Here is a 19,069-nt window from a genome sequence, read left to right on the forward strand (position 1 = left end):
TCAGAGAAAAGAGGCAGCTCAATTGGAGTAAAGACACCCAATAGAGTGACTGGAGGTATATATATGGAGGTGGGTGTCCCAATGTGCACACACCTAAGTGTGAGTATGTCCCAGGCCACCAGAGCATCGCATCAGTGTCTGCAGCTTTAGAAAGAGGTCAAAGTACCTGTATTTTTAATAATTTCTTGACATGGTAAAAGAATTTTACATTACGATCCAAGGGCAGTAGGGGGAGAAGGAGGGGTACTGGAACAATCCAACAAACAAAAAGGGAAACTGAGAAACACAGGATGGGAGGAGGGAAGGGTTTTAGCTGGAAGGGGTCTGGAGGGTGGGTAGGGGCACTGCCCAACTAAAATGCAATTGGTTTGTTACTGAGTACTATTCATGGGAAGACAGCATCCGAACTCCACCTCTATAGCATAACGGGAGACCAAAATGATGCGCTCAGATGGAAATATGATTGGAGGTTGGAAGACAGAGATGGGGCGGGGAAGAGGCAAGGATAAAAGTCAGAAACAGACACTGAGAGAAAGAAAGAGAGCCACCAACAGACTCTCCAGGAGTGGCAGAATAAAAAAGTAGGGGTTGATGAGGGTTAACACAAAAGTTGTAACAAGTGGTATCTCCAGAAGATTTGAGAGATAAGAGGCAACTCTTCTATGGTTTTGACTTGCTCGGCAGATTTCCACATACACACACTGTGTACATGCATGTGTGTGCATGCACCCACATATACACACAAGTGAACACTTTCCCGGGAAGCACAATACTACAAATAAGAAAACATTTTTCCCAAAGGGAAAGCCTAGTAGCAGCAGCATCTGGCCTCACAGCTGCAGACACCCTTACCCCAACTTACAACTGGCCTGGGAAGAGGCAACCAGGGGTCAGAGGACAAGCCTTTGCAAAAACGCCCAAAGGGACCCGAGTCACAGAGGAAGGGGCCTTCCCCACTCCCTCTGCTTCTCATCTCAGCTCTCCTCCAACTCACAGCCTCAGGCACCAAAAGGCTACAATATCAGGAGACAATGGGCCCTGGTGGAAGAGGACTAAGACACCTATCACCTTCTAAACAGAGTGTGTGTGTGAGAGAGAGAGAAAAGGCAAGAGAGACAGGGTTTACAGGTGGGCAGGGCAGGGGGGGAGGGGAGGGCATCAAGTAACAGCAGCAAGGCATGTGTGTGCTGCACGTATGTGTATATATATCACACACATATGTGTATGTGAAAATCCTAGTTATAAAAACATCTGAAGGAGCTAGGGGCTTGGCAGAAGAAGGTCTAAGGTGTTTGTTGTCATGATCAGGTTCAAGGTACAATGTATGTAGACAGGAAACCCTCAGTCATCACCAGGGCAACTGTGGCAGGGAGGGTCCAACTTCCTACAGTGGCAAGGGACACTAACCTTCCTTCCGGAAGAGAGGAGTTGGTCCCCTCCATCCCGCCCCAGTTCCTCCAAAACACCGAGCATTTTCCTTCCAGTTCCCTCAGCTTCTAACCAACTCATCATCAAAAGGAAGAAAACACAAAGCCCAAGACACAGGAGGGAGCTGGGGAGAGAAAACACAAGTATTCTTGTGCCAGTATCCTGCGCACAGAAACCTGGAGTTCTCCAGAAATTAGGACAGGGGGGCGGGGGGGATTAGAGAAGGAAATAGAAGAGTTCCTGAGGCCTGAAAAAAGAGGTAAACACGTCACAGAACTACATGAGAGTTTCATTAGACTCTAACTAAAAACAGAGAGAGGTGTGATTACTATTTCCAGCCAGTTTCCCCATCACGATAGTCATGTAACAAACCAAGGCAATGTCGGTCTTGAGCCAGACTCACAGAGTCCCCTGACCCTGGCCCCGGCCTCAGTACAGTGTCTCTGCATTGCTGCTCCGGGGCCGTTTGATCTTCTCAATATTTTTCAGGATCATGTCATGTAGAGTGACCTGGGAGGAGAGGGATCAGGGAATCATGTGTCTATTCAACCCCTACCTCACTAGGAAAATGAGACACCCCCACAAACCCCCCACCCCACTCACTCACATGATCCAAATCTCACTAGAATCTGAATTCAGGGTGGCTGCCCTTCTACCTCTCTCATACCCCAGACACAGCTGGGGATATCCCAGGGTCCAAGAGTCTAATAAATAACATTTATGAAGCACTTAACATACCAGGAATTACACTAGGTCCTTTAATGTGTTAGATGAAGAAACTGCAGTTTGAGGTTAAACTTGCCCAAGGCCCCATATTACAGGTAGAATTAGTTCTAAATCTATGCCTGACGCTAACATCCACATCTTCACCCCAAGACTATACTGTGCCCTTTCCCATCCAGGTAGAAAGAAGGGAGAGAAGCACCTAGACACCTTCAATGACCTCATGGGGCTTTCAACACTCAGTTGATGGGCAGAATTTGTTCCACTCATTTTACCTCCAACCCCCAACTCAACCCCCAGAGAGCGGCAAGAAAATAGCCACCAGAACTGAAAGAAGCCAGAACAACTGTGGGCAGGGTCCGAGGTAACTTACATATTGATTCCTTAGCTCTGATATGATGAGCCGAAGGCTGATATATTCTTTCTCGTCAATCTCTGTCACGGTGCGACGATAGTCTTCCTGGTGGGGGGCAGAGAAAAGTCTTGTTCCCAAGGCCTGACTGTCACCCACACAGCTCTTCCTAGGAACAGTCACTCCTTCCTGTCTTACCACTTCCACCCTCAGCCCAAAAAACCCTCACTTACCACATGGGGATATTTAGCTATTTTAGAAACCAATTTGGCTCTTGTAATATAATATCTGAAAGGAGAGAGAAGAGGAGGAAGCTGCAGGAGACCCCAGACGGTGTTCACCACCTCACCAGCCCCCAATTCCTGGGCCACACCCCAGCAGCCCTACCTAGAAATCTGGTCCAGATAAGATGCAGCTTCACTCTCAACAGTTCTTAGTTCTGCAACTGTCTCCTCCTGAAAAAAGCAAATGAGTCAAAACTCACTTCCATGTCATCCCACGGCAGAACAAAAAGGAAAGGATTACAGAAACGCAGAGGAAGTGAGAATACTCCCACACCTTCCTCTCCAGTTTCTATTGCAGGTGCCTTACCTGAATGGACACCCCAAAGTTGTTGCCATCTTCTATCCTAGGAATCAGGAGTTGTACCCACATTTTGACCTGGAGGGTGAGGGGATCAAAATACACGTATGAAGACCTCAGCCCTTTCTCCTAAAGCCATGAAGTACACAATTCATGCTGTGGGAGCCACAGGCCAGGAGCACAGGAGCCAAGACACTTAGTCTGCCAGCTGCCACATCACCTCCACGCCCCCAACCCCATCATCGAGCACATCCATCATCTAGCACAGTTCAAGCCAGGTTATCTGGGGTCAGCCCACAGGTCACTAGCCCCTGCCTCACCGTGTTGCATTTCTCAATCAGCAGCCGGATCTCAGGCTTCACTTTCTCAATAATGTCCACCAGCTGCTGGTTGCTTTTTAGCATCCCATTGGGCATCACAAATACCTTGGTTCCTGGCAGGATGTGAGGAAGATTAAATTATTGGTGTGGAAGGGCAGGACATAGCATTCCAGGTCTCTCTCTCTCTTTCCCAGCCCCATGAGATGCTATGACCTTGGCCTTTTATCTGGCATAACCCTATCCACAACCTGACGCCCCCAACAGAATAAAAAAGAGAACACACGGATTAACAGACTAAACAACGAGTCTAGAGTATTCCAAAAGTCTGAATAAGGAAATTGAAACATGCTCTATTTTTCCCATGGATTTGTGAGAGCTCAGGAAGCATGGTTTCCGGATGATTCTCATAAGGAGTACGCAACCCAGATTCCTTTTTCACAGTAGGGTTTGCACTCTTCAGAGATTCTAATGCCTCTGCTGATCTGACAGGAGGCAGAGCTCAGGTGGTAATGCGAGCAATGGAAAGCAGTTGTAAATACAGATGAAGGTTTGCTAGCTTGCCTATTGCTCACCCCCTGCTGTGTGGCCATAGACCAGTACCATGATTGAGGACCCCTGCTCTATAGACTTAACATATCAACTATTATTGAAGAGGAAAAAATAACACAGAACTGGCATTTCTGTGAAAAATCTGTGATGTGTAGTCCTCTTCAACCTGTCTCCCCTGACAGTCCACACTAAGAAAATCCTCCCTGTTAATTGGAAAATTAGGTTTAGAGTGCTAAATAACGACAATGCTTAGAGGACAGGGAACGTGAACTCTGAGAAATAAAATCAGATCCTGCTTCCTGGCCAGGAGAACACAATCTGCATCTCCCGGGAAAGGCTGGGGTGGGAGACGGTAAAGGCAGCTCTTACCCTGGAAGGCCTCTTCACATTCATCCAATCTTCGCTTCTTGTAAGTAGGCTAAGGATACAAAGAGATGGGAATTAGCCTGTTGGACATCCCCATCCCCATCATAAGTTACCCTTCAAGCAAGTTTAATCTCTTCCTTAGGACAGGTTATCTTAAGTTCTGCTCAACTTATTAAGCACATACAAGCCTTTAAGACAAGATTCTTGCCAAAATGCAACTTAAACTCTGCTGGGAAAACCAACACTTCAAGAAGTATAAACAAAGGAAGCAATTAGGGGGAATTCCCTGGTGGTCTAGGGGTTAGGACTCGGTACTTTCACTGCCAGAGGCCCAGGTTCGATCCCTGGTTGGGGAAATTAAGATCCGACAAAAGGAGCATGCTGTGGCCAAATATAAATAAATAAATAAGCAATTAGAGGAGGGAGAATACTACAAACAACAGGAAAAATGAACCACTGAATGCAGAGTTAGGATAATTAAGGGAATATGTGCAAATCTGCCAATTCCATAAAAACACACAATATTCACTCAACAAACATATTTAGCAACTGCTATGTGCTGGGAACGATGCTAGATGCTGGGGATACAAAGATAATTAAGATAGTTTCTGCTTTCCAGAACTGCAAGTTCTATCAGTGAGACAGTGACACAGACAAAGAGCAAGACGGTGTCATCAGTGTTATAACAGAATGTGGACATATAACTGGTAACGACTAGGTGCCAAAGACACACAAAGGCTAGGACTGTAGTTACATGAGAAGAAAAGTCCGGCCTAGAGTCATGGGGACAGACCAGATCACTTGCGGGAACCTATAGCTATCTGTCCAATTTCAAACTCACTCTAACAGAGTAGCATTAACACATTCACCTCATGCTACAGATGAAAATCAGGATCTAAAGGAGGTGCTCTGGAGTCATAATGTCTTAAGAATCCTCATTTTCAGATAAAAATCCCACTGTCTCCTCTCAATATGTTTCAACTGACCAGGAAATAGAGAACAGAGAACCCCTACTGTTTCGAAACACAAAGAAAAATATAGGACACTTACACCATCCAATCCATCATGGCTGTTGGTGAGAAGAATGGGGTCAGGGACTGGGAGATTCATGTCTGAGTGGATCTGAGTTAGGTCATGGATGTTTAGGATTGGTTCCTGAAAGAGATGCCCACCCCCAAAAACATTAGTCTTTTCAAGATGAACAAAGAAGTATTTCATTCAAAAGGCAAGAAATCAGAGTGCGTTAGGGTACACAACAGAACAGAATCAACACCTCATCTGTCCCACTGGACAGAAGGACCTTGGCCAAGAAAGTTGGGGAATCTGAGGAAAGGAAAAGCGTCTCTCACCTTCAAAAAACTATCAAGTTCTAACAACTTCTTTGGGAAAAAATTTGCCACCAAGTCTTCTGCCTGAAGATGAGGGAAAATACAACTGAATTAGTAACTGTGGGAAGGCCTGTCTCTATAGATATCTCTTCTCTGGGGAACTCCCAACTATTAACCAACACTCACTCTCCTACTTATTTCACTCACCTCACTTGTGATCCGCTCCCTGAAAGAATCAACCTAAAATTAACAAAGAAAGCAATTCAGTAAGAGCAAATCAGCAGCTGGCAACATAAGTATAGGCAGGTTGGGTAAGCCCAAATCCAAATGTCTTTCCCTCACCTTGTAATTGTAATGAGAAGCTGAGAGGCCCCCAGACTGCAAATACTTTATTTTTTTGAGGATCCATTTCTCCATCTCAGGAGAGGGAAGCGGGGCTTGAAGGCAGCACCCACCTGTCTTCCCTCCCTCCCTCCCAGTCTGAAGCTGTCTGACTTTGAGAGCAGACAAAAGACAAGCAGATGGGGGAGGTGTGAGCTCACAAACGTGTCAACCCCCATCCAAACCTGGCCTAGTATACGAGGCAAGCCTGACGCCAAGGGCAGGGGCAGTAGCAGCGTATGGAGCGGGGACGTTGCTGGGCTGGGGGGCTTTCGGCTGTCACTAGCCTAAAGCACTAAGTCCACCACGTGTCCGCGAAGGTCTTCCCTATTAGACAGGGTACATTAGGCCACCCCATATTATCCTCTCCCCCGATGCCGTCCCCGGGGGTGGGGGGCTGGGCTGAGCCGAGCGGAAGCTCAGGGCTGGTGTCCCCAGGGAGACAAAGACGCCACGGGGAGTGGGAAGCCGGTCAGACAGCTCGGGGATCGAAGCGAGGGGTAAGGCGGCCTGGGCCGGTGCCGCTACCTTGAGCTTCACTTCCTGATCCACCTTCAGCAACGAGGCCATGGCCGGGCCGGGCCGTGTCCGCTCCGCTGGAGACCGGAGGCGCTGTGGGCTCCGGGGAGGGGGTCAGAAGGAAGGGAGAATCTCGGTTGCTTTCAGGACGCGGCCTCCCTCGCTGGGTCACTCACTGATCACTTGCTCCCTCCCTTCGTGCCGTCGGTCAGCCAGCCCGCCTGCTGCCTGTCCCTGCTGCCTGCTCCCTCTCTCTCTCGCCCTCCCGGCTTTCGCCGCTCACACCGGAAGTTGCGTCACAGCCAATCGCCGGGAGTCCAGCGAGGATGCGCACGTGCTCTGCGCAGTCGCGCTGAGGTTCCGCTTTGGGAGCTTGGCTCTCGGCTCTTACTTCCCAGTTCTTGTACCGCATACGGGTGAAATGAGAGGGAGGATGGTGGAGAGGATTTAGTGAGATCTGAGCCTCAAAGAGACTCAGGGATTGTTTGCCTCCCTGTTTGCCCGGCAATCGCCTTCACGGAAGGGACCTTCTGAGCCGCTGCCCCGTCTCGAGCGGGGACCCGACCGACGATGCCGTCGCGCTCCAGTGACGTCGGCCCGAGGAAGCTGGCTGTCCCAGTGCTGGGTTCTGGGCGTCTAGTCTGTTATGCGCACTGCCTCCTACTCTTGGCCGAAGCTATAGCGTGAGACTTGAACCTAACAGAAATCCTCTTGCACCAGGCTTCCCCACTTTTCTCTGCCACTTAGCCACTTATTCTCATACACTTCCAGATCTCAGAGACCAACTGCCTGATGGATCGGCAAATTGATGCCCAGAGTCGGGTAGTGCTTGTCGAGGCTACACAGTGATTCCAGAAAATCCAAGACCAGAACTCAGATCTCCTAACTTTTAGGGCAGTGCTGTATCCATTTTCCTCATAGAAGGCAGAGACTATAACTCTTAACTCACCCATTTATAAGGTCTCTCTTAACGTTGGTTATTTCACCCTAAAATGGACTAGGCTCTGGGTCAGCAGTGTAGAGGCTAGAAATAATGTGAGTCACTTATATAAGTTAAACGTCTTTTGGTAGCCACCTTAAAAAGTAAAACCGGTGAAGTTCGTTTTAATCATATATTTAACCATTTATCCAAATATTTCATCGTGTAACCAATATAAAAAAAAATCAATGTGATCTTGTACATTCTTTTCTCATACCAAGTCTTTGAAATTCAGTATGAATCTTATGCTTACTTGCACACCTCAATTCAGAGGAGCCAGGTTTGCAGTACTCAGTAACCTTATGTGTTTAGTGGCTTCCCGGACAGCACAGTTCTGAGAAATCAGAGGTAAACAAAACTCAAGTTCACTGGTCTAATGGGACTTAATAGACTTAATACTGGGGAAAGAGATAAGAAAGTAAACTGACAACATAATTGCAAAATCTGATAAATGTTAGGGGGAATATGGCTGACATAGAGAATACCAGGGGTCTATTTTGGATAAGTCTGAATTTGGCAATAAGGAGTTCATGCTCTGAGCCACAGTCAGCTCCTGGTCTTGTTTTGCTGACTGTATAGAGTTTCTCCATCTTTGGCTGCAAAGAATATAATCAATCTGATTTCGGTGTTGACCATCTGGTGACTAGACCATTCAGGTATGACCTAAATCAAATCCCTTATGATTATACAGTGGAAGTGAGAAATAGATTTAAGGGCCTAGATCTGATAGATAAGAGTGCCTGATGAATTATGGAATGAGGTTCGTGACATTGTACAGGAGACAGGGATCAAGACCATCCCCATGGAAAAGAAATGCAAAAAAACAAAATGGCTGTCTGGGGAGGCCTTACAAATAGCTGTGAAAAGAAGAGAAGCGAAAAGCAAAGGAGAAAAGGAAAGATATAAACATCTGAATGCAGAGTTCCAAAGAATAGCAAGAAGAGATAAGAAAGCCTTCTTCAGTGATCAATGCAAAGAAATAGAGGAAGACAACAGAATGGGAAAGACTAGGGATCTCTTCAAGAAAATCAGAGATACCAAAGGAACATTTCATGCAAAGATGAGCTCGATAAAGGACAGAAATGGTATGGACCTAACAGAAGCAGAAGATATTAAGCAGAGATGGCAAGAATACAGAGAAGAACTGTACAAAAAAGATCTTCACGACCCAGACAATCACGATGGTGTGAGCCAGACATCCTGGAATGTGAAGTCAAGTGGGCCTTGGAAAGCATCACTATGAACAAAGCTAGTGGAAGTGATGGAATTCCAGTTGAGCTATTCCAAATCCTGAAAGATGATGCTGTGAAAGTGCTGCACTCAATATGCCAGCAAATTTGGAAAACTCAGCAGTGGCCACAGGACTGGAAAAGGTCAGTTTTCATTCCAATACTCAAACTACCGCACAATTGCACTCATCTCACATGCTAGTAAAGTCATGCTCAAAATTCTCCAAGCCAGGCTTCTGCAGTATGTGAACCGTGAACTTCCTGATGTTCAAGCTGGTTTTAGAAAAGGCAGAGGAACCAGAGATCAAATTGCCAACATCCGCTGGATCATGGAAAAAGCAAGAGAGTTCCAGAAAAACATCTATTTCTGCTTTATTGACTATGCCAAAGCCTTTGACTGTGTGGATCACAATAAACTGTGGAAAATTCTGAAAGAGATGGGAATACCAGACCACCTGATCTGCCTCTTGAGAAATCTGTATGCAGGTCAGGAAGCAAGTTAGAACTGGACATGGAACAACAGACTGGTTCCAAATAGGAAAAGGAGTACGTCAAGGCTGTATATCGTCACCCTGTTTATTTAACTTATATGCAGAGTACATCATGAGAAACGTTGGACTGGAAGAAACACAAGCTGGAATCAAGATTGCCGGGAGAAATATCAATAACCTCAGATATGCAGATGACACCACCCTTATGGCAGAAAGTGAAGAGGAACTCAAAAGCCTCTTGATGAAGGTGAAAGAGGAGAGTGAAAAAGTTGGCTTAAAGCTCAACATTCAGAAAACGAAGATCATGGCATCCGGTCCCATCACTTCATGGGATATAGATGGGGAAACAGTGGAAACAGTGTCAGACTTTATTTTTCTGGGCTCCAAAATCACTACAGATGGTGACTGCAGCCATGAAATTAAAAGACGCTTACTCCTCGGAAGGAAAGTTATGACCAACCTAGATAGCATATTCAAAAGCAGAGACATTACTTTGCCAACAACGGTTTGTCTAGTCAAGGCTATGGTTTTTCCTGTGGTCATGTTTGGATGTGAGAGTTGGACTGTGAAGAAGGCTGAGCACCGAAGAATTGATGCTTTTGAACTGTGGTGTTGGAGAAGACTCTTGCGAGTCCCTTGGACTGCAAGGAGATCCAACCAGTCCATTCTGAAGGAGATCAGCTCTGGGATTTCTTTGGAAGGAATGATGCTAAAGCTGAAACTCCAGTACTTTGGCCACCTCGTGCGAAGAGTTGACTCATTGGAAAAGACTCTGATGCTGGGAGGGATTGGGGGCAGGAGGAGAGGGGGATGACAGAGGATGAGATGGCTGGATGGCATCACTGACTCGATGGACGTGAGTCTCAGTGAACTCCAGGAGTTGGTAATGGACAAAGACCTTTTAGAACTAACACCCAAAAAAGATGTCCTTTTCATTATAGGGGACTGGAATGCAAAAGTAAGAAGTCAAGAAACACCTGGAGTAACAGGCAAATTTGGCCTTGGAATACAGAATGAAGCAGGGCAAAGACTAATAGAGTTTTGCCAAGAAAATGCACTGGTCATAACAAACACCCTCTTCCAACAACACAAGAGAAGACTCTACACATGGACATCACCAGATGGTCAACACCGAAATCAGATTGATTATATTCTTTGCAGCCAAAGATGGAGAAGCTCTATACAGTCAGCAAAAACAAGACCAGGAGCTGACTGTGGCTCAGAGCATGAACTCCTTATTGCCAAATTCAGACTGAAATTGAAGAAAGTAGGGAAAACCACTAGACCATTCAGGTATGACCTAAATCAAATCCCTTATGATTATACAGTGGAAGTGAGAAATAGATTTAAGGGCCTAGATCTGATAGATAGAGCGCCTGATGAACTATGGACTGAGGTTCGTGACATTGTACAGGAGACAGGGATCAAGGCCATTCCCATAGAAAATAAATGCAAAAAAGCAAAATGGCTGTTGGGGAGGCCTTACAAATAGCTGTGAAAAGAAGAGAAGCGAAAAGCAAAGGAGAAAAGGAAAGATATAAGCATCTGAATTCAGAGTTCCAAAGAATAGCAAGAAGAGATAAGAAAGCCTTCTTCAGTGATCAATGCAAAGAAATAGAGGAAGACAACAGAATGGGAAAGACTAGGGATCTCTTCAAGAAAATCAGAGATACCAAAGGAACATTTCATGCAAAGATGAGCTCGATAAAGGACAGAAATGGTATGGACCTAACAGAAGCAGAAGATATTAAGCAGAGATGGCAAGAATACAGAGAAGAACTGTACAAAAAAGATCTTCACGACCCAGATAATCATGATGGTGTGATCACTGACCTAGAGCCAGACATCCTGGAATGTGAAGTCAAGTGGGCCTTAGAAAGCATCACTACGAACAAAGCTAGTGGAGGTGATGGAATTCCAGTTGAGCTATTCCAAATCCTGAAAGATGATGCTGTGAAAGTGCTGCACTCAATATGCCAGCAAATTTGGAAAACTCAGCAGTGGCCACAGGACTGGAAAAGGTCAGTTTTCATTCCAATCCCAAAGAAAGGCAATGCCAAAGAATGCTCAAACTACTGCACAATTGCACTCATCTCACATGCTAGTAAAGTCATGCTCAAAATTCTCCAAGCCAGGCTTCAGCAATATGTGAACCGTGAACTTCCTGATGGTCAAGCTGGTTTTAGAAAAGGCAGAGGAACCAGAGATCAAATTGCCAACATCCGCTGGATCATGGAAAAAGCAAGAGAGTTCCAGAAAAACATCTATTTCTGCTTTATTGACTATGCCAAAGCCTTTGACTGTGTGGATCACAATAAACTGTGGAAAATTCTGAAAGAGATGGGAATACCAGACCACCTGATCTGCCTCTTGAGAAATCTGTATGCAGGTCAGGAAGCAACAGTTAGAACTGGACATGGAACAACAGACTGGTTCCAAATAGGAAAAGGAGTACGTCAAGGCTGTATATCATCACCCTGTTTATTTAACTTATATGCAGAGTACATCATGAGAAACGTTGGACTGGAAGAAACACAAGCTGGAATCAAGATTGCCGGGAGAAATATCAATAACCTCAGATATGCAGATGACACCACCCTTATGGCAGAAAGTGAAGAGGAACTCAAAAGCCTCTTGATGAAAGTGAAAGTGGAGAGTGAAAAAGTTGGCTTAAAGCTCAACATTCAGAAAACGAAGATCATGGCATCCAGTCCCGCCACTTCATGGGAAATAGATGGGGAAACAGTGGAAACAGTGTCAGACTTTATTTTTCTGGGCTCCAAAATCACTACAGATGGTGACTGCAGCCATGAAATTAAAAGACGCTTACTCCTCGGAAGGAAAGTTATGACCAACCTAGATAGCATATTCAAAAGCAGAGACATTACTTTGCCAACAAAGGTTCGTCTAGTCAAGGCTATGGTTTTTCCTGTGGTCATGTATGGATGTGAGAGTTGGACTGTGAAGAAGACTGAGCGCCGAAGAATTGATGCTTCTGAACTGTGGTGTTGGAGAAGACTCTTGAGAGTCCCTTGGACTGCAAGGAGATCCAACCAGTCCATTCTGAAGGAGATCAGCCCTGGGATTTCTTTGGAAGGAATGATGCTAAAGCTGAAACTCCAGTACTTTGGCCATCTCGTGCGAAGAGTTGACTCACTGGAAAAGACTCTGATGCTGGGAGGGATTGGGGGCAGGAGGAGAGGGGGATGACAGAGGATGAGATGGCTGGATGGCATCACTGACTCGATGGACGTGAGTCTGAGTGAACTCCGGGAGTTGGTGATGGACAGGGAGGCCTGGCGTGCTGCGACTCATGGGGTCGCCAAGAGTCGGACACGACTGAGCGACTGACCTGATCTGAGGGAGGCCTGGCGTGCTGCGATTCATGGGGTCGCAAAGAGTCGGACATGACTGAGTGATCTGATCTGATTTTGGATAAAATGGCCAAGAAAGGCCTCTCAGATGAAGTGACAATTAAGCTCAAATCTAAAGGATGTAAAGGGGTTAGCTTGAGAAGAGTGAGAGGAAAAGCCTTCAAAGGTATGGGTGCAGCACAGGCAAATGCTCTGGGGAAGGAAAGAGGTGGTCCAGTTGAAAAAAAATTTAAGCCCATTTCTTTTTCTCTCTTTTTTTTTTTTTTGGCTGTACTTCATGGCATGCGGGATCTTTCCTGGGATCAGAGATCAAACCTGGGTCCCCTGCAGTGGAAGCATGGAGTATTATCCACTGGACCACCAGGGATGTCCCAGTTGAAGAAACTGAAAGACTAGTTAGTAACCTGGGGGTGGGAGTGGGGTGGGGAGGGTTGTTAGGAAACAATTTGGATTAAGTGCAAAGGCAGGTTATCTGATTTACATTTTATCCTGACCACACCCCTGTGTTAAGAGCAAGGGAGATGGGGGGGAAAAAAGGGCAAGGGAGATGATGGGAATACACAGTTTAATGAAAGGTGACTGACTGTGGTCTTTGGAATCAAGAGAAAAAAAGTGGAAGTTGCTCAGTCGTGTCCGACTCTTCACGACCCCATGGATTGCAGCCTACCAGGCTCCTCCGTCCATGGGATTTTCCAGGCAAGAGTACTGGAGTGGGTTGCCATTGCCTTCTCCCCAGAATGCTGCTGCTGCTGCTGCTAAGTCGCTTCAGTCGTGTCGGAATCAGAGAAATCTGCCTTCAAATCAGGAGCCTCAGCTCCTTTGTTGTTGTTCAGTCGTTCAGCCTTGTTTGACTCTCTGAGACTCCATGGACTGCAGCATGCCAGGCTTCCCTGTCTTTCACTATCTTCTGGAGTTTGCTGAAACTCATGTCCATTGAGTTGGTGATGCCATCCAACCATCTCATCCTCTGTCACCCACTTCTCCTCCTGTCCTCAATCTTTCCCAGCATCAGGGTCTTTTCCAACGAGTGGGCTCTTCACATCAGGTGGCCAAAGTACTGGAGCTTCAGCATCAGTCCTTCCTAACTGTCGTATCTTGGGTAAATTATTGAAATGTTGAGTCTTCAATTCCCTCATTTGTAAAATGTAATTTTGTTATTAATAAATAGTATGTAATTTAGTAGGTTTGTTATGGAAGCAAGCAGGCACTTGATAAATAGTAGCCACTATCAGATAAGTTAACTGTTCATGCTTAGCATGAAGAGGTTACTCCTTAAACGATACAATTATTCTCATCCCCACTTTCAAAGTCCTTTTCCACTTATTCAAGACCACATACAAATGGCCCATACTACCATTCTTGCTTTTTTAAAAATATGTTATTTATTTGGCTGTGTCCGGTCTTAGTTGTGGCATGTGGGATCTTCACTGTAGCATGCAGGATCTTTCATTTCGGTGCAAAGACGCTCTAGTCACTTTAGTTGGGGGCGCTTAGTTGCTCTGAGGAATGCGGGATCTTAGTTCCCTGACCAGGAATCAAATCCAAGTCCCCTGCATTGCAAGGCAGATTCCTTGCACCAATTTCAGGTGAACAGCGAAGGGACTCAGCAATACATATACACATATCCCTTCTGCCACAAACCCCCTCCCACTCAGGCTGCCACATAACATTGAGCAGGAGTTCCATGTGCTATACATCAAGGCAGATTCTTAACCACCAGGGAAATCCTACCATCTTGCTTATTAACATCTAACAGTTTTCCCCTTTTTACCTCTCCCTTCTGTTAACACTTGTTCCTAGTAACTTTTGAACTCTGATCTGGAATTTAACTTCAGGAATGCTTTCTCAAATTAACTACATCATATTTTAAGTGAGCCATTACCCTGCATTTCTTTCAGAATTAATAACTTCAGCTTAGAAGCTTAATATGTTTATGCTTATTGAAATATGGCTTTGTTCTCAAATAATTGTGTTTTGTTTTCTTCAAGTAGAATGTTAGTCGCTTAGTGGTGTCTGACTCTTTGTAACCCCATGGACTGTAGCCTGTCAGGCCCCTCTGTCCATGGAATCCTCCAGGCAAGAATACTGGAGTGGGTAACCATTCCCTTCTCCAGGGGATCTTCCTGACTCAGGGATGGAACCCAGGTCTCCTACACTGCACGCAGATTCCTTACTGCCTGAGCCACCAGGGAAGCCCCATAAGAAGAGAGGTACACATTCCTTTTTTATTGCTTTTCCTCCTCCTTTATCCAAATGTTTTAAGTAATAGGCACTCATTTGTTTATTTATTCAGTGAACAATTGCTGAGGGCACCACTATATTTAACAAACTGCTTATTCCTGGGTGCTTATGAATCAGTGATCACTGATGACTGGTCTTATTTTAAATTCATGTCCACAAAAGTCACGTGGGTGCTCTTGTGAGTCTCAACTGTTCCTTGGCTTGGAGACAACCATCTTCTGCCTGTGCCTCTTCACTGTCCTCCCTCTGTTTATGTCCATCTCTGTGTCCACTTTGACACCCCCCTTTTTTAAGGACAACCAGTCATACTGGATTAATGACCTAATGACCTCAATAACTTGATCATCTGCGAAGATCCTGTTTCCAAATAAGGTCACATTCACAGGTACTGGGGCTTAGGACTTCAATATCTTCCAATTTCAATATCTTCTGGGTAAACAGTTCAACCCGTAACACCTGTCATTATCTGAAGTCACCATACTCATTTGTTTACATGTTTATTGTCCAGTTCTCTTTTCAAGAATATAAACTATTAGAGTAGTTCACCAGTGTATCCTCCCAGACCTAGACGAGTGACTGGCACATAGTAGGTCCTCAATAAATATTTGTTGAATTGATGACCTATGGTATGTTTTTGAATATTCAGTTCCTCAGGTACTACCCCTACTGATTGTCACACATTCTCCAAGCAGCAGAGCAGACAGTTTACTATGTGCTGGATGTTGCTCTTTATGCTTCGTATTATTAGCTCATTTAATCATCACATCACTACCCTATGTGACATACACTATCATTCTCGTTTAAATTTTTTTTTTTTTTTTTTGCCACACTGCACAGCATGCAGGATCTTAGTTCCCCAACCAGGAATGGAACCTCTGCTCCCTGCAGTGGAAATGCAGAGTTCTAACTATCAGACCACCAGGGAATTCCCAATTATTCTCATTTTACAAATAAGAAAACAAGGTGAGTAACTTGCCAAGGTCAGGGTTGGTAAATGACACAGACAGACCTCCAAACCCACAGCTGTAATCTCTAGAAGCCCTCCCTCTCTAGAAGCCCTTTACGTCTCTACATCTGTCTGAGATGGTGTTAGTGGCAGCCACACAGGAAGAAGTATTGAATACAACTATGATTCGGCCACTGGTGGCTCAGATGGTAAAGAGTCCACCTGCAACATGGGAGTCCCAGGTTTGATCCCTGGGTTGGGAAGAGAGATCCCCAGGAGAAAGGAAATGGCAACCCACTCCAGTATCCTCGCCTGGAGAATTCCATGGACAGAGGAGCCTGGTGGGCTACAGTCCATGGGGTCACAAAGAGGCAGACACAGATTAGCGACTAACACTTTCACGCACCTATGAATCAATCACGCCAGCCTTGAGAATCCTTTGGAGATGATTCCACTCAACTCCTCTAGAGGGAGTTTCATGCTGAAAGATCCAAGGAGTAAGGATTGTAAAGACCATCTCTGGTTAGCAATACCAGGAGAAAAGCAACCTAGTCCCACATATTATGTCTGATGCTAATTATAGTAGGGCATACACATTTAAAATACTAAGAGAGTCACTTCTGAAAGTGGAAACAGCTTTCTAAGCAATATAAATCATCCAGAAAAAAAGCTGATTTGACTTCATAAAAACGTAAAACATCTGCACATCTGGAAAATACCTTAGTTATTAAGAACCTAGTGGACAAATGAACAAAGGACACAAACAAGTTTCACAAAAGAGTCAATATCTACAAGTTACCAATGATGTTGACTAAAATAACAAGGAAGTGCCATTTTTTTTTTGCCCTTGTTCTTTAACAATTGATATATGATAGCTACTCCTGGCCAGGGCATCTTGAAACAGGCTCTCTCAAACATTACTGGAAGTAGAATATAAGTATATGAAACCACTTTGGAAAACATTGCTAATGTTAATCAAGAGACATGAAATAGCCAAATTCAGTAATCTCAGTGTTAAGGTTCTAGCATTAGGAAGCAGTCACCTTTTCACTGCAGCATTATTGTAACCACCAAAACTGGAAGCAACGCAACAAAGAAACACATTAAGGTAGCACTCAGGTAACGCAGTCATGAGAGCGACAATTACAAAATCTGTGTAGCAACAAGGGAAAATACTTGTTATGTAACAGTAGATTTTAAAAGCAGGATACAAAAATTGCACGTAGTAGATCACAAATATAAATACAGCTTTGTTAAAATTGGAGAAGGAAATGGCAACCCACTCCAGTATTCTTGCCTGGAAAATCCCATGGACAGAGGAACCTGGTAGGCTACAGTCCATGGGGTCGCAAAGAGTTGGACTTGACTGAGTGACTTCACTTTCACTTCACTTCACTTTGTTAAAATACACAGTGGCACAGACTTAGAGAAGGAATTTATGGTTGCTGGGGAAAGGATGGGGGTGGGTGGGGAAGGGATAGTTAGCAAGTTAGGATGGACATGTACACACTGCTATGTTTAAAATGGATAACCAACAAGGACCTACGGTATAGCACAGGGAACTCTGCTCAATCTTATGTGGCAGCCTGGATGGGAGACGCATTTGGGGGACAATGGATACATGTATATGTACTGCCGAGTCCCTTAGCTGTTCACCTGAAACTATCACAACATTGTTAATCAGCTATACCCCAACACAAAATAAAAAGTTTAAAAAAAATAAATTGAGTGACTAAAACAAAAATAAAATACACAGGGAAGAAACATCATAATGCAAAACATAAAACTTAGAGTGTGGTGAGATTATGGGTAATTCTATGACACTACTGCCCTAACTTCCTGTATTGTTATATTATCTTTCTGTAAAAGTTTAATTTTGCTGTAAATCAAGTATAGGCTTATTGTCAAAAAAATCCAACAGTACAAATTTGTATTAAGTAAAAATCTCTGTCCCGATGTTCAGTGATAGACACTGCTTGCTGTATATCATTTCCTATAACATAATATATAATATGTCATATTATATACCACATGTTATTTTTTATACAGACGGACTTATGTTTACTGCCTATGACTTTTCTTATTTAACTGAGAATCATCTCTTGCCTCAATTCATGCAAACCTCCCAGCTGGTCTCCCTGCTTCTACTCTTGCCCTTCTTCAGACCATTCTCAAAGTAGCCAAAGGAACCAAGGAAAAAGCAAGTTATTCCATTCTTTTTAATGGTTGCATGGGGCTGCAAAGAGTCAGACACAACTGTGCTACTGAGCACGCACAGTATTCTGCTGAATGAATAATACCCTAAATTATCTAAACAATCCCTATTACTGAAGGAAATTTAGCCGTAACTTTATTGTACATCTGTATTTGATCACTTGTATTATCTATTAGGAAAATTCCTAGAAAGAAATTTTATGAATCAAAGAATATGAACATTTAAATTCTTGAAAGACATTCCCAAATTGTCCTCCAAAAAGATTGTACTAGTTTATACAGAGTTCCCCATATGCTCATCAATACAAGATGTTATCAATTAGTTCAGCCTTTACCAATCTCTTAAATGAGGAAAGCTGCCTGACTTCAGTTTTATTTCTACTATTACTAGTAAAATGAAATATCTTTTAATTTTTTTAATCAACCATTTGTTTTTCTGTGAGCTTTTTCATATTATTTGCCTATTTCATTACTGGCCCATGGGTATTTTTTATTGATTGAATAGAGTTCTGTATATCAAAGAAATTTACCTTCTTTCTTATGAGACACAACTAATTTCCACATTTTCTTTTCACAATTTTTTTTACACTGTCTTTGATAGTTCACAAAGTGTGTGTGTGTAATAAATTTTTATTAAAGTATAAAGGAGATAGAGAAAGCTTCTGACATAGACATCAGAAGGGGGTAGAAAGAGTACCCGCTTGCTAGTGTTAGCAATAGTTACATACTCTCCAATAAATAAGAGTAAGTAAAGTACAGCAGAAAACGTGTTCGCTAGGAGAACAAAGAACTAGAGCTCCAAGCATCCTTACCTTGTCCTGAAGAATCCCAGATGAGCCCCCAAGACGAAAGTTTGTTGCTGAATCATGCAGACGCCAGGATCCTTGGCCTCCGGAGAAGAATTCAATCTGGGGCCAGAGACAAGGCTTGATCGCTCAGAGCTTTTGTGTAATAAAGTTTTATTAAAGTATAAAGGAGATAGAGAAAGCTTCTGACATAGACATTAGAAGGGGGTAAAAGAGTACCCCCACAAAGTTTTAATTTCAT

The 19,069-nt window shown here is 44.1% G+C and overlaps 1 protein-coding gene and 1 non-coding gene across 3 annotated transcripts; one reads left to right on the top strand and one right to left on the bottom strand.

Moving 5' to 3' along the window:
- Window positions 1–145: 145 nt before the first annotated feature.
- PSME3 (proteasome activator subunit 3) lies at window positions 146–18,926 on the bottom strand. 2 transcript variants are annotated; one of them, XM_055575809.1, is made up of 11 exons: window positions 18,835–18,926; window positions 5,856–5,888; window positions 5,670–5,732; window positions 5,371–5,475; window positions 4,324–4,372; window positions 3,406–3,518; window positions 3,095–3,163; window positions 2,891–2,958; window positions 2,737–2,791; window positions 2,525–2,611; window positions 146–1,938 (listed from the first exon to the last, which is right to left on the bottom strand). In XM_055575809.1, the coding sequence occupies exons 4-11, from the start codon at window positions 5,428–5,430 to the stop codon at window positions 1,858–1,860; spliced, it is 582 nt and encodes a 193-aa protein (XP_055431784.1). In that variant the 5' UTR covers window positions 5,431–5,475; window positions 5,670–5,732; window positions 5,856–5,888; window positions 18,835–18,926; the 3' UTR covers window positions 146–1,857. The 2 variants fall into 2 exon arrangements, with proteins under 2 accessions (XP_055431784.1, XP_055431783.1); XM_055575808.1 differs by lacking the exon at window positions 18,835–18,926 and adding an exon at window positions 6,558–6,999.
- On the top strand, window positions 4,604–4,676 carry TRNAE-UUC (transfer RNA glutamic acid (anticodon UUC)). The gene has a single exon. It is a non-coding gene; the product is annotated as a tRNA-Glu (tRNA).
- Window positions 18,927–19,069: the final 143 nt, after the last annotated feature.

Source organism: Bubalus kerabau, chromosome 4 (genome assembly GCF_029407905.1).
Source record: "Bubalus kerabau isolate K-KA32 ecotype Philippines breed swamp buffalo chromosome 4, PCC_UOA_SB_1v2, whole genome shotgun sequence".
Lineage (NCBI taxonomy): Eukaryota > Metazoa > Chordata > Mammalia > Artiodactyla > Bovidae > Bubalus > Bubalus kerabau.

What these genes read in the sequence shown, in the direction of transcription:
- PSME3 (XM_055575808.1), bottom strand. Translation starts at nt 6,599, where the DNA reads ATGGCCTCGTTGCTGAAGGTGGATCAGGAAGTGAAGCTCAAG. An exon ending in ATCAGGAAGTGAAGCTCAAG is followed by an intron (nt 5,889 to 6,557) that starts GTAGCGGCACCG and finishes TGTTAATTTTAG; the next exon opens with GTTGATTCTTTCAGGGAGCG. An exon ending in TAGCTAAATATCCCCATGTG is followed by an intron (nt 2,612 to 2,736) that starts GTAAGTGAGGGT and finishes GCCCCCCACCAG; the next exon opens with GAAGACTATCGTCGCACCGT.